This window comes from Chiloscyllium punctatum, chromosome 41 (assembly GCF_047496795.1).
Source record: "Chiloscyllium punctatum isolate Juve2018m chromosome 41, sChiPun1.3, whole genome shotgun sequence".
NCBI lineage: Eukaryota > Metazoa > Chordata > Chondrichthyes > Orectolobiformes > Hemiscylliidae > Chiloscyllium > Chiloscyllium punctatum.
The window spans coordinates 29,893,166-29,905,663 of NC_092779.1; the positions used below are offsets into that span (position 1 = coordinate 29,893,166).

Genomic DNA, 12,498 nt, shown 5'->3' on the forward strand with positions numbered 1-12,498 from the left:
GAGGGGGGGGAGAAGGGCAGTGAGAAAAAGACTCAGAGATCCTTGTGAATGAAGGAGGAGAACTTCTTCAAAGTGGGCATCCTTGGAAGAGGCTTTACAGTAAAGTTACGATTGTTGTGCTGGAAAAACACAGCAGGTCAGGCAGACCTTGCTAAAGTCCATATAGACATCTACTGCCCTGCCCTCATCAGTCATCTTTTTCACTTTCTCAAGATACTCAATCAAATTTGTGAGGCATGATCTTCCCCACACAAAGCCATGTTGCCTCTGCTAAAAACTTAACATTTTTCCAAATGTGAGTAAATCCTATCCCTAAGAATCTTCAACAATAACTTGACCTACCACTGACATCACTGGCCTGTAATTTCTCGAATTATCTCTGTTCCTCTGTTTAAGGAGGGCAATAATGTTGGCTATTCACCAGCCCTCTGGGACCTCGCCTGTGACTAAATAAACAGAAACTGTTTCCCAATCTGACCTAGGGCATTGATACGTACAGCTGGATGCTTACCTTCCCACTGCAAGTTCCTCTGCAGCCCAGTGAAGATGTGTTGCACTCTAGTATCAGGCTTGTGACACACCCTTCTGGATTCTTGCTCTTGGATGCAGAGAGCTGTGTCTATATCTGACTACATTATCCCTGACTACTGATACATTTCAATTAACTCCCTCATTTAAATGCTTTCCTGTACTATTGTGCTACAAAGTCAAAAATCACACAACACAAGGTGATGAAGGAGCAGCACTTCAAAAGCTTGTACCTCCAAATAAACCTGTTGGACTATAACCTAGTGTTGTGTGATTTTTGACTTTGTCCACCCCAGTCCAACACTGGCACCTCCATATATTGTGCTCCAGTCAGTTCATTCATCCACCCTGCTTTCAACGACAACCTGCAAGAACTTCAAATCTAATGGACAATTGCAAGGGATTAGGTTCAGCCATTTTTACCTTCTCACTCCCTTTATCTGCCTTGGTCTCAATCCCAACTCCCTCTCTGACTGTGGATTCTACTCAAAGACGTACATCTATTTCCTGGAAGAAAGTGCCCAGCAAATTTATCCCTTGCTGACGTGTTACACTTCCTGCAAAATGATTCTGAGCTGGGTCCTCCAAACACAATTACTGTCTTGGATCACACAGATGTTCATAAGCTTCCACATTCTGCAGCTCACACATCATGTGCTCTTCCATTTTTAATTAATAAAAGTAACATTTAATCAATTTAAATACATTTCTCCTGTCCTCCTGTGCTTTCATTCTTATCTCATTCTACTTACCCTAACTCAAATTCCCAGTTAAGATACATAGGAAATGTTTACCCATGAATCTAGTCAGCTATTAGCAAACCTGACTACTAATAATAAAATCTTACAATTACTAATGTATCCAAGTTTTGAAAGGTAAATGAGAAAATAACACCAATCAACTACCCCTTTTTGTAACTTTGTGCTCAATTTTCTCAGAATTCAGAAAATTCACTTTAAAGCCATGGATTGAGCTCTTTCATGATGACTCCTAACCTGACAGTTTCATGATCTTTTACTAATTATCTTTATAAGATAGCTACTTAAGTGGTCAGCATGAAATTCACTGACAGTATGAAATTCACTCACCCATCAAATTCCCAAATGCACACACAAGTGTCTAACTGCGGTCAATGATGAGCTGCTCTACGAGTCTGGTTACTTTGTGTGCTTAACAAAACAACTGTATTTATATGATGTGAAATGCTACAAAGATGAGTTGGCACAGTTGGCTAGATAAACTAGTTCACACTAGCTTCCTATTTAACTAAACTGCAGCTGCCTCTCCAGCTCCTTCATACCTGATTAAGAACAAAAGAAACTTAAATTTAACAAAAAGTGAGAGTGGTGGACTGACAATAGACATTGGTTAAAGTCTGTCCACTGAAAATGCGGGTGGACAGACTGAGAGCGAGTGGATCGTATGAAGATAATGGAAGGAAGGAAATTTGGAGCAAAGTTAATGCAACCTTCTATTTTGGGCAAGAGCTCGAGGTGACACCAAAGTAGTTAAAAACATGCTGAGAGAGTTAACCCCAATAGGACTGGAAAGAATATTTCACTTATCTCATGGGGGAGGCAGTGGCCTCGAGGTATTTTCACTGGATTGTTAATCCAGATACCCAGGCAATGTTGGGGTGGTGGTTAAGGTTCGAATCCCTTCATGGCAGATGGTGGAATTTGAATTCAATAAAAAAACCTGTAATTAAGAGTTGTAATGACCATGACACCATTGCTGATTGTCAGGAAAAACCCATCTGGTTCACTAATGCCCTTTAGGGAAGGAAACTACCTTCTTTAGCCGGTCTGGCTATATGTGACTCCAGACCCACAGCAATGTGGTTGACTCTTAACTGCCCTCTGGGCAATTAGGGACAGGCAATAAATGCTGGCCTACCAGCAATGCCCTCATCCCGCAAATGAATAAAAATGAAAAGGCTAATGTAACCAGGACATGTATGGGTTCTCAGTTGGAAACTAAACAAGTCAAAGAAGTAGAGTAAAGTAAGCATGAGTTCAGCCAGGTGAAGGTGGGCGGTGGTGGATGGAATCTGACTGGCAACCAAACAAGGAAGATGTGAAAGCCCTATGGGTCATCTTCATAGAGATGACAGTGTAGACAATCTGAACATTCATGGGGGAGATGTATATAATTATCTTTGCAGCAAGAGAAATTCAGATAATATGCTGAATTCTCTGTGGTCATTTATCAGCTATTTCCCATCAATGGAGGTGGCAACAGAACCAAATAGGTGCCCATGAGGAACATCCTGTCTGTGTTAACTCTGACAAAACTTTGCAACTGATCCCTCTCCTCAACTTTCACCCATCATGTGTGTTATTTCTCTTTTGAAAGCAACAACTGCAGCTGTTTCCACTTCCCATTCAATAGGGAAAGTTTTATCACACTTCTGTATAGACATTTTTAGCTGACATTTTAACCCCTTGTTCTTTGTCTCTGATTCACACAGCGTGAAAACTATTTTGAGTGAAAAGAAAATTGCAAGCCATTGCCTAGTTTCAGAACAAGTTGTGAAAGTCTCTTTTGTCTCAATCTCGTTTTCAGCAAATATAGTGATAGTGGACTATTTCACCTGTCAAGAATGTTGTGGTTCTGTTCGCCGAGCTGGGAATTTATGTTGCAGACGTTTCATCCCCTGTCTTTGTGACATCCTCAGTGCTTGGGAGACTCCTATGAAGTGTTTCTCTGATGTTTCCTCTGGCATTTATAGTGATTTGTACCTGCCGCTTCCGGTTGTCAGTTCCAGCTGTCCGCTGCAGTGGCTGGTATATTGGGTCCAGGTCGATGTGCTTATTGATTGAATCTGTGGATGAGTGCCATGCCTCTAGGAATTCCCTGGCTGTTCTCTGTTTGGCTTGTCCTATAATAGTAGTGTTGTCCCAGTCGAACTCATGTTGCTTGTCATCTGAGTGTGTGGCTACTAAGGATAGCTGGTCATGTTGTTTCGTGGCTAGTTGGTATTCATGAATGCGGACCGTTAGCTGTCTTCCTGTTTGTCCTATGTAGTGTTTTGTGCAGTCCTTGCATGGGATTTTGTACACTACATTAGTTTTGCTCATGCTGGGTATCGGGTCCTTCGTCCTGGTGAGTTGTCTGAGAGTGGCTGTTGGTTTGTGTGCTGTTATGGGTCCTAGTGGTCGCAGTAGTCTGGCTGTCAGTTCGGAAATGTTTTTGATGTATAGTAGTGTGGCTAGTCCTTTGGGTTGTAGCATGTCCTCATTCCGTTGTCTTTCCCTTAGGCATCTGTTGATGAAATTGCGGGGGTATCCGTTTTTGGCGAATACATTGTATAGGTGCTCTTCATTCTTTTTTTGCAGTTCTGGTGTACTGCAGTGTGTTGTGGCCCTTTTGAACAGTGTCTTGATGCAACTTCTTTTGTGTGTGTTGGGGTGGTTGCTTTCGTAGTTTAGGACTTGGTCTGTGTGTGTGGCTTTCCTGTATACCTTTGTGGTGAATTCTCCGTTCGGTGTTCTCTGTACCATCACGTCTAGGAATGTGAGTTGGTTGTGCTTTTCTTCCTCTCTAGTGAATCGGATTCCTGTGAGTGTGGCATTGATGATCCGGTGTGTGTTCTCTATTTCTGTGTTTTTAATGATTAAAAAGGTATCATCTACATATCTGACCCAGAGTTTGGGTTGAATTTGCGGTAAGACTGTTTGTTCTAACCTTTGTATTACTGCTTCTGCTACAGGTCCAGAGATGGGTGAGCCCAAGAGTGTGCTGTTGATTTGTTCATATATTTGGTTGTTGAATGTGAAGTGTGTTGTGAGGCACAGGTCCAGTAGTTTGAGTATGCCGTCTTTGTTGATAGGTTCCCCGTCTTGTTGTCTGTTCTGTACGTCCAGCAGGTTGGCTATTGTTTCTCTGGCTAGGGTTTTGTCGATAGAGGTGAACAGTGCCATTACATCGAATGAGACCATGGTTTCTATGTGTATATTTCTGATGATGTCCAAGAATTCCTGTGTTGACTGTGTAGAGTGTCTGGATCCGCTGATCAGGTGTTTCAGTTTCTGCTGTCGTTCTTTGTGTGATAGTGTCCCTGGTAGTGATACCATGGGTCTGAGTGGGATGTCTGGTTTGTGCACTTTAGGTAGTCCATAGAATCTGGGGGTGTTGATGCTTTCAGGTTTCATTCTCTGTAGGTCAAACCTGGTTATCTGTCCGTTTTTTTGTAGGTTCCTCAGTGTGTTGTTTATCCTATTGGTGAGCTGTGGGGTGGGGTCAAATTCCCTCTTTTGGTAGGTGTTGGTATCTGCAAGTAGTTGTTGTACTTTTTGGATGTACTTTGCTTTGTCCAGGATGACCATCATTCTGCCATTGTCTGCTTGTAGTATGATTATGTTCTTATCATTTCTTAGTGCTTTTAGTGCTTCCCTCTCCTTGGTGTTGAGGTTATGTGTTTGTCTTTTCCTTGTTATCAGAGGTACAATACTTTGTCTCACTGTTTGTTGTGTCTCTTCTGTCAGTCCATTGTTCCTGAGTGTGCATTCTAGTGCTGCTAGGAAGTCTGCTGTCTTGGCATCCCTGTGGTTGTAGTTGAGTCCCTTGGCCAGTATTGTTCTTTCCGTGTCTGTGAGCTGTCTGTGAGAGAGGTTTCTAACCCAGGAGTGTGTTGTGGTGTCCTCTCTGTCGTGTGTTAGTTTCGCCATTTTCTCTTTTAGTGCCATTTTTTGCGGTGTGTGGTCCTGTTCTGTACTATGGTGATGACCTGTTTGTTTGAAATTAACGATTTTTGGCACGCAATTTCTTGTTTGTATTTGTGTAGTCTGTCGTGTGCATCTGTAATCAGTACCTGGATCATCCTGAATCCGTTGTGTCTGGCTGTGTCCCTGGCTTGTGGGTTGTTGACTGGTGGTCTGTATCTGACACATGGTGGTAGGATTCGATTCTTTCGGCATTCATGCAGGAACCGGAGTTGTTCGTATGTGGCGCTTAGGTGGTTGGCACAGGATTCCCACTTCCTGGCTTGTCTTAGCGTCTCTCGCCTGTAGGTGTTCAAAGTTTGGGAAAAGATTTGTAGCTCGGTTGCTCGATGTTGTGGTTCTGTTCGCCGAGCTGGGAATTTGTGTTGCAGATGTTTTGTCCCCTGCACAAATGCCGAAAGAATCGAATCCTTCCACTATGTGTCAGATACAGACCACCAGTCAACAACCCACAAGCCACATCACAGAATCGCTTCACACGAGGCTCCCAAGCACTGAGGATGTCACCTAGACAGGGGACGAAACGTCTGCAACACAAATTCCCAGCTCGGCGAACAGAACCACAACGATGAGCACCCGAGCTACAAATCTTCTCCCAAACTTTGAACATCTGTCAAGAATACTAAAATGGCCACATCCTTTGACAGGGCTTTCAAACCTGGCCACGTGAATAACAGCAACAATTCCAATTCAGTAAATCAACATTCTAAGTTAGCCAAACAAAATAAAATCAAAGAACTGGAAATTAGAAACAAAAACGGAAATTGCTGGAAAAACTTAGCAAGTCTGGCAGCATCAGTGGAGAGAAATCAGAGTTAATGTTTTGGATTCAGTGACCCTTCCTTGGGGCTTCCTCAGGGTCACTGGACCCAAAATGTTAACTCTGCTTTCTCTCCACAGATATTGCCAGACCTGCTGAGATTTTCCAGCAACTTCTGTTTTCAATTCTAAGTTAGCTTCTTGATGTCAAATGTCCTTGACCTTCACCAGTCTAGGGAACAATTTAGTTACTCCCCTTGCCACTAATTGATTATGACAGTCATGGAATTCTGTAGAGCAGTTAAAGTGCCAATATCCTTGTTTGTCTGCTGCTCAATGTCTTCCCCACAGCATATAGCCTTACACATGCAAATTGATGAGAACTTTTTCATACATGGATAATTGCCCAACTCATGCTCACAATGGATAAATACAACGAAAACATGGGGCACTTAGAAAATGTAAACAGCAAATTAGTAAATAAACACAGCTGCTTAACTGCTCACAGTATCTCTGCATTGGTCCCTGTGGAGACATATTCTATTGAGTGCATTACAATCAGGGTCATTTTTATGGAATCCATTTGCAGTTTAAATGCACAAAACTCACTCAAGCAGCAGGTAATTGGGTGTCATTCTTTTTTTCCACAGCTGTGATCCCACCCAACTTTGACCTTGGCCTCTTAGCGATGTCAACAGAAGCTTAAAGAATAGTACCCCATCTTTCAAAAAGGCAATAGGCAGCCTTCAAGCCTCATTATTGATTTCACCCATTCCAGGTTATCTCCAAACTTCCATTTTCTCACATAGCAGGTGCTGGTTATGATTCTGCTGTAACCATTTAAAGATCCACTGGATTTTATTTCATTTTATATTTGCCCATCACCTCTTTTTGTCTTGTATTGTCATACCTTTTAAAATTTAACAACAACTGCCCTCCGTCCCATCAAAAATCTCTTTCACTGTTGTTCGTTGCCCTTTCCCCTGGTTTTGCACTTCTGTTCAATTTTAAATCTCTACCTTTTCCTTCTCATTGAAACATCAACTAGCTGAAATGTTAGTGTTGCTTCGCAGTTCACACATATTCTGTTCTTATTTGTAGCTGTTAAATGACTTTATCATTCAGTGGTCTGTGCAGAGTGTATATTGTCTGATGCTCACAATGTAGCAGTGAAGGTTTGAGACAATATTGTGATGCCCTTTTGCAGATTGAGATGTTAAACCAAAGCCCTGTCTACCATCTCAGGTGGACACAAGATTCAGTTGCCCAATTTTGAAGGTGAGTTTATTTTCTGGGGACAGTCAATGCAACTGTTAGGACCTAGGCTCTGCTAGTCCCATCTTCCACCTCTCTGACTTTATCCTTCCTTAAGACACTCCTTAAAATTTCACTTTTTGATCAAGATTTTAACCACCTCATCCAATTTCTCCTTACATGCCTCAAAATGCTTCTATGTAGCATCTTGAGATGTCTTATTACATCAGCTGTTCTCCATAAATTGCTAAATTGGACAAAAAAAGTAACAATCCTTCCGTCTTTCTTGATTTGTCTGGTTCCTTTTAAACAGTTGACCAGACTATCCTCTTCCAATGCCTCGTGTGCCTGCCTGGGAGGGTACCTATACTCCTGGTTTCGTTCTTACCTCTAATTATATTCATAATGCCAACTGCAAATGATTAAATTAGATTACTTACAGTGTGGAAACAGGCCTTTCGGTCCAACAAGTCCACACCGACCCTCCGAAGAGTAACCCACCTAGAATCATTCCCCTACATTTACCCTTTCACCTAACACTATGGGCAATTTAACATGGCCAATTCACCTAACCTGCACATTTTTGGACTGTGGGAGGAAACCGGAGCACCCGGAGGAAACCCACGCAGACACGGGGAGAATGTGCAAACTCCACACAGGTAGCTGCCTGAGGCAGGAACTGAACCCAGGTCTCTGGCGCTGTGAGGCAGCAGTGCCACCCAAATGCTTCTCTTCTCAAATCGCACCATTACCTCTAGTGTTCCCAAGGACCTACCCTGACCCCTTGCTATTTCTCATTGACATGATGTTTCTCTGTGGCATAATTCAAAAAAAAAACAGTACTGGTTTTCACACGTACATTAACAATAGCCAGCTCTACCTCACTGCCCCTCTAAATACTCCATTATCACAAAATTATCAGACTGCGTATCTGGCATCCAGCATCATAGGAGCAGAAAATTTCTCTAATTAAACAATGGGAAAAAACCGATACTGATATTCTCAGCACCCCCCCCACCTCCCCCCCCGCTACACTTTACAAAGTCTGTTACCTAGCTTCTGATCTCATCTTTCTCCCTAGCAAATGTCTGAGACTAAACCAGACCATTTGCAAACTTGTTGGTATATTGACCCTGAGAGGAGTTTGCCACCCATATACAGTGAGGACTGCAGATATTGGAAAGTCAGAGGTAATAAAGTGTAGAGCTGGAAAAAGCACAGCAGATCGAGCAGTATCAGAGCAGCAAGACAGTTGGTGGTGAAAGGTCCTGACCTGAAATGTCAACTCTCCCGGTCCTCTGATGCTGCTTGATCTCCTGTGCTTTTACCGGCTCCACACTTTGCATCTCTTGCCACCCACATATCCACATTGTCACTAACTGTAGCTGTTTCTCACTCCATAACAATGGCCATCTCTATTCCTGTCTCAGCTCAGTAGCTGCTGAAACCCTCATCTTGCCTTAAGATACTAGAGTATCTTAAGGTACGCCAAGAAGCCTTCCACCTTCTAACTGCTTTGAATTGATATTATTCAAAATTATGACAACTCTGGCCTTGCTTTCATCAAGTCCTGTACATCTGTCATTTTTAGTTAAGTATTATTTTCATTTTAAAAATTTTATTCTTGTATTTAAATACCTCTATGGTCTTGTCCCTCTTTAATGTTATAATCACCTCCAGCCCCTGAACCCTCTAAGATATTGGGTCTCGTCTTATTCCGGACTCTTCCCAATCCCCTATTTTACCTGCTGCACCATTGGTGACTGTGCCTTCACTAGGATACTACCCACATCAGATGAGTGAACTGACACCTCCCCTTGATGCCGATGTAGGCATGTGAAGACCTAGAAATGTTCAGATTGAGGAAACAGGAACTTGAGATCCTGGAAAGGATACTCCAAATTCATAGCATATACTTTGTTATCTTTGCGTTTTCTTCTGGCACACTGTTGTCCTCAGTTATGCCTTCTACAAAACTCTCAACACGTATACTGAGTCAGTGCGCTGTTGTGCGTGAGGTTTACACCATCATGCATCATGCATAACATACACACAGGAGCATTCATACACACATACTGTATGAGTGTTTAGCCCACATATCCCAGAAGCAATGACTTATCTATTATTTTTGAAATATCAAAAACAAAATTGTATCTCAGGTGCCAATTTAATTAAAAATGGCTATTATTTGTTCAAATGTGTTTCAACAAAAGTTTACAAAATTTAAAACTGTAGCTCTTTTCCTAAAATCAAAAGATTTCTTCAATTATCAGATATCAGGAGTCCAACTGGAACGACACTTCCCACAGATTTCGGTACGTTCGCTCGAAGGGTCACATCCTTCACTTGCGTGGCTGGTGGATGGAATGGTTGATCTGGTGTGAAACTGGCAGTTTCTCCACTGATGGGTAGGGCTTTTGGTGAGCAACTTGGGCAGCAGCTGGGGGAAAGTCCTTGTCCCCCTGTGGCAGGAATGATAACAGCATAATTAGTTGTTTTGTTAACGTTGTCAAATAGAAACTAAAATAATCCTGGAGAAACTCAGCAGGTCTGGCAGCATCACTGGAGCGAGTTAAGTTTTGATTCCAATACCAGGGGTAAGCAATGAGGAACGGGTCTGTCCCTGTTGCTCAGAGGGAAGGGGGAAGAGGAGCAGAGCATTAGTCATTGTGGACTCCATAGTTAGGGGGACAGACAGGAGGTTCTGTGGGAACAAGAGACTCACGGTTGGTGTGATGCCTCCCAGGTGCCAGATGTCTCTGATCGTGTTTTCAGGATCCTTGAGCGGGAGGGGGAGCAGCCCCAAGTCGTGGTCCACATAGGGACCAACAACATAGGTAGGAAGAGAGATGGAGATTTAAGGCAGAAATTCAGGGAGCTAGAGTGGAAGCTTAGAGCTAGAACAAACAAAGTTGTTATCTCTAGTTTGATGCCTGTGCCACGTGTCAGCGAAGCAAGGAATAGGGAGAGAGAGGAGTTGAACACGTGGCTACAAGAATGGTGCAGGACGGAGGGTTCTGGATTCCTGGATAATTGGGGCTCTTTCTAGGGCAGGTGGGACTTCTACAAACAGGATGGTCTTCAACTGAACCAGAGGGGTACCAATATCCTGGGGGGGGAGATTTGCTAATACTCTTCAGGTGGGTTTAAGCTAATTCAGCTGGGGGATGGGAACCAGAATTGTAGTTCGGGTATACAGGAGGATGAGAGCAGTGATGTCAGAACTAGGGGTTCAAGATCGCAAGAAGGCACCGGCAGGCAAGAAGTTGGTTTGAAATGTGTCTACTTCAATATCAGGAGCACCCGGGTGGTTTCCTGACACAGTATGTAGATAGACCAACAAGGGGCGAAGCCTCATTAGATGTGGCACTGGGTAATGAACCTGGCCAGGTGTTAGATTTGGAGGTAGGCGAGCACTTTGGTGATAGTGACCACAGTAGGTTGTTTACTTTAGTGATGGAAAAGGGATAGGTATATACCTCAGGCAAGAGTTATAGCTGGGGGAAAGACAATTATGATGTGACGAGGCAAGATTTATGATGCACAGGATGGGGAAGGAAACTGCAGGGGATGGGCACAATTGAAATATGGAGCTTATTCAAGGACCAGCTATTGTGGGTCCTTGAATAAATATGTATTGGTCAGGCACGGTGGAAGTTGTCGAGTGCGGGAGCCATGGCTTACTAAGGAAGTTGAATCTCTTGTCAAGAAAAAGAAGGAGGCTTATGTTAGGATGAGATTTGATGGCACAGTTAGGGCACTTGGTAAGTTACAAGTTAGCCAGGAAAGACCTAAGGAGAGAGCTAAGAGGAGCCAGGAGGGACATGAGATGGCATTGGCTGATAGGATCAAGAAAAACTCTAAGGCTTTCTATAGCTATATCAGGAATAAAAGAATGACTAGAGTAAGATTAGGGCCAATCAAGCATAGTAGTGGGAAGTTGTTCGTAGAGTCAGAGGAGATAGGGGAAGCACTAAATGAATACTTTTCATCAGTATTCACACTAGAAAAAGACAATGTAGTTGAGGAGAATACTGAGATACAGGCTACTAGACTAGATTGAGGTGCATAAGGAGGAGGTGTTATCTAGTTTTACACTTTCCAGAATTGCTAAGTCCTCTGGGCCAGATGTGCTTTATCCTCGGATTCTCTAGGAAACCAGGGAGGAGATTGCTGAGCTTTTGGCTTTGATCTTTATAACAAAATTGTCTACAGGAATAGTGCCGGAAAACTGGAGTATAGCAAATTTTCCCTTGTTCAAGAAGGGAAGTGGAGACTGGAATTAGAGACTTGTGAGCCTTACTTACTTCAGTTGTGGGTGAAGTGTTGGAAAGGGTTATATGCGATAGAATTCATAATCTTCTAGGACATGAATAAGTTGATTAGGGATAGTCAACACAGTTTTGTGAAGGGTAGGTCATGCCTCACAAAACTTATTGTGTTCTTTGAGAAGGTGACCAAACAGGTGGATGAGGGTAAAGCGGTTGATGTGGTGTATATGGATTTCAGTAAGGCATTTGAGAAGGTTCCCCACGGTAGGCTATTGCACAAAATACGGCGGCATGGAATTGAGGGCGATTTAGCGTTTGGATCAGAAATTGGCGAGCTAAAAGAAGGCAGAGGGTGAAGGTTGATAGGAACTATTCATCCTGGATTCAGTTACGAATGGGGAACCACAAGGATCTGTTTTGGGTCCACTGTTGTTTGTCATTTATATAAATGACCTAGATGAGGGCATAGAAGGATGGGTTAGTACATTTGTGGATGACATTAAGGTCGGTAGAATTGTGGATAGTGATGAAGGATGTTGTAGGTTACAGAGAGACATAGATAAGCTGCCGAGCTAACAGAAAAGTGTGAAGTGATTCACTTCGGAAGGAGTAACAGGTACGCAGAGTACTGGGCTAATGGGAAGATTCTTAGTAGTGTAGACGAGCAGAGACAGATCTCAGTGTCCAGGTATATAGATTCTTTAAAGTTGCCACCCAGATTGTTAAGTAGGCATATGGTGTATTAGCTTTTATTGGTGGAGGGATTGAGTTTCGGAACCATGAGATCATGCTACACCTGTACAAAACTCTTGGTGCAGCCACATTTGGAGTATTGCGTACAGTCTGGTCACCGCATTATGGGAAGGATGTGGAAGCTTTGAAAAGGTTTCAGAGGAGACTTACTAGGATGCTGCCTGATACAGAGGGAAGGTCTTATGAAGAAAGGCTGAGGGACTTGAGAC

The 12,498-nt window shown here is 43.0% G+C and overlaps 1 protein-coding gene across 1 annotated transcript in view; it reads right to left on the reverse strand.

The window, feature by feature from the left end:
* Positions 1–9,413: 9,413 nt before the first annotated feature.
* dap (death-associated protein) overlaps positions 9,414–12,498 on the reverse strand; it is an 86,249-nt gene continuing 83,164 nt past the window's right edge. Inside the window, exon 4 of the mRNA XM_072560653.1 lies at positions 9,414–9,727. Within this exon, the coding sequence (XP_072416754.1) occupies positions 9,608–9,727 (120 nt within the window). The 3' untranslated portion in view covers positions 9,414–9,607. The remainder of the gene's footprint in view (positions 9,728–12,498) is intronic.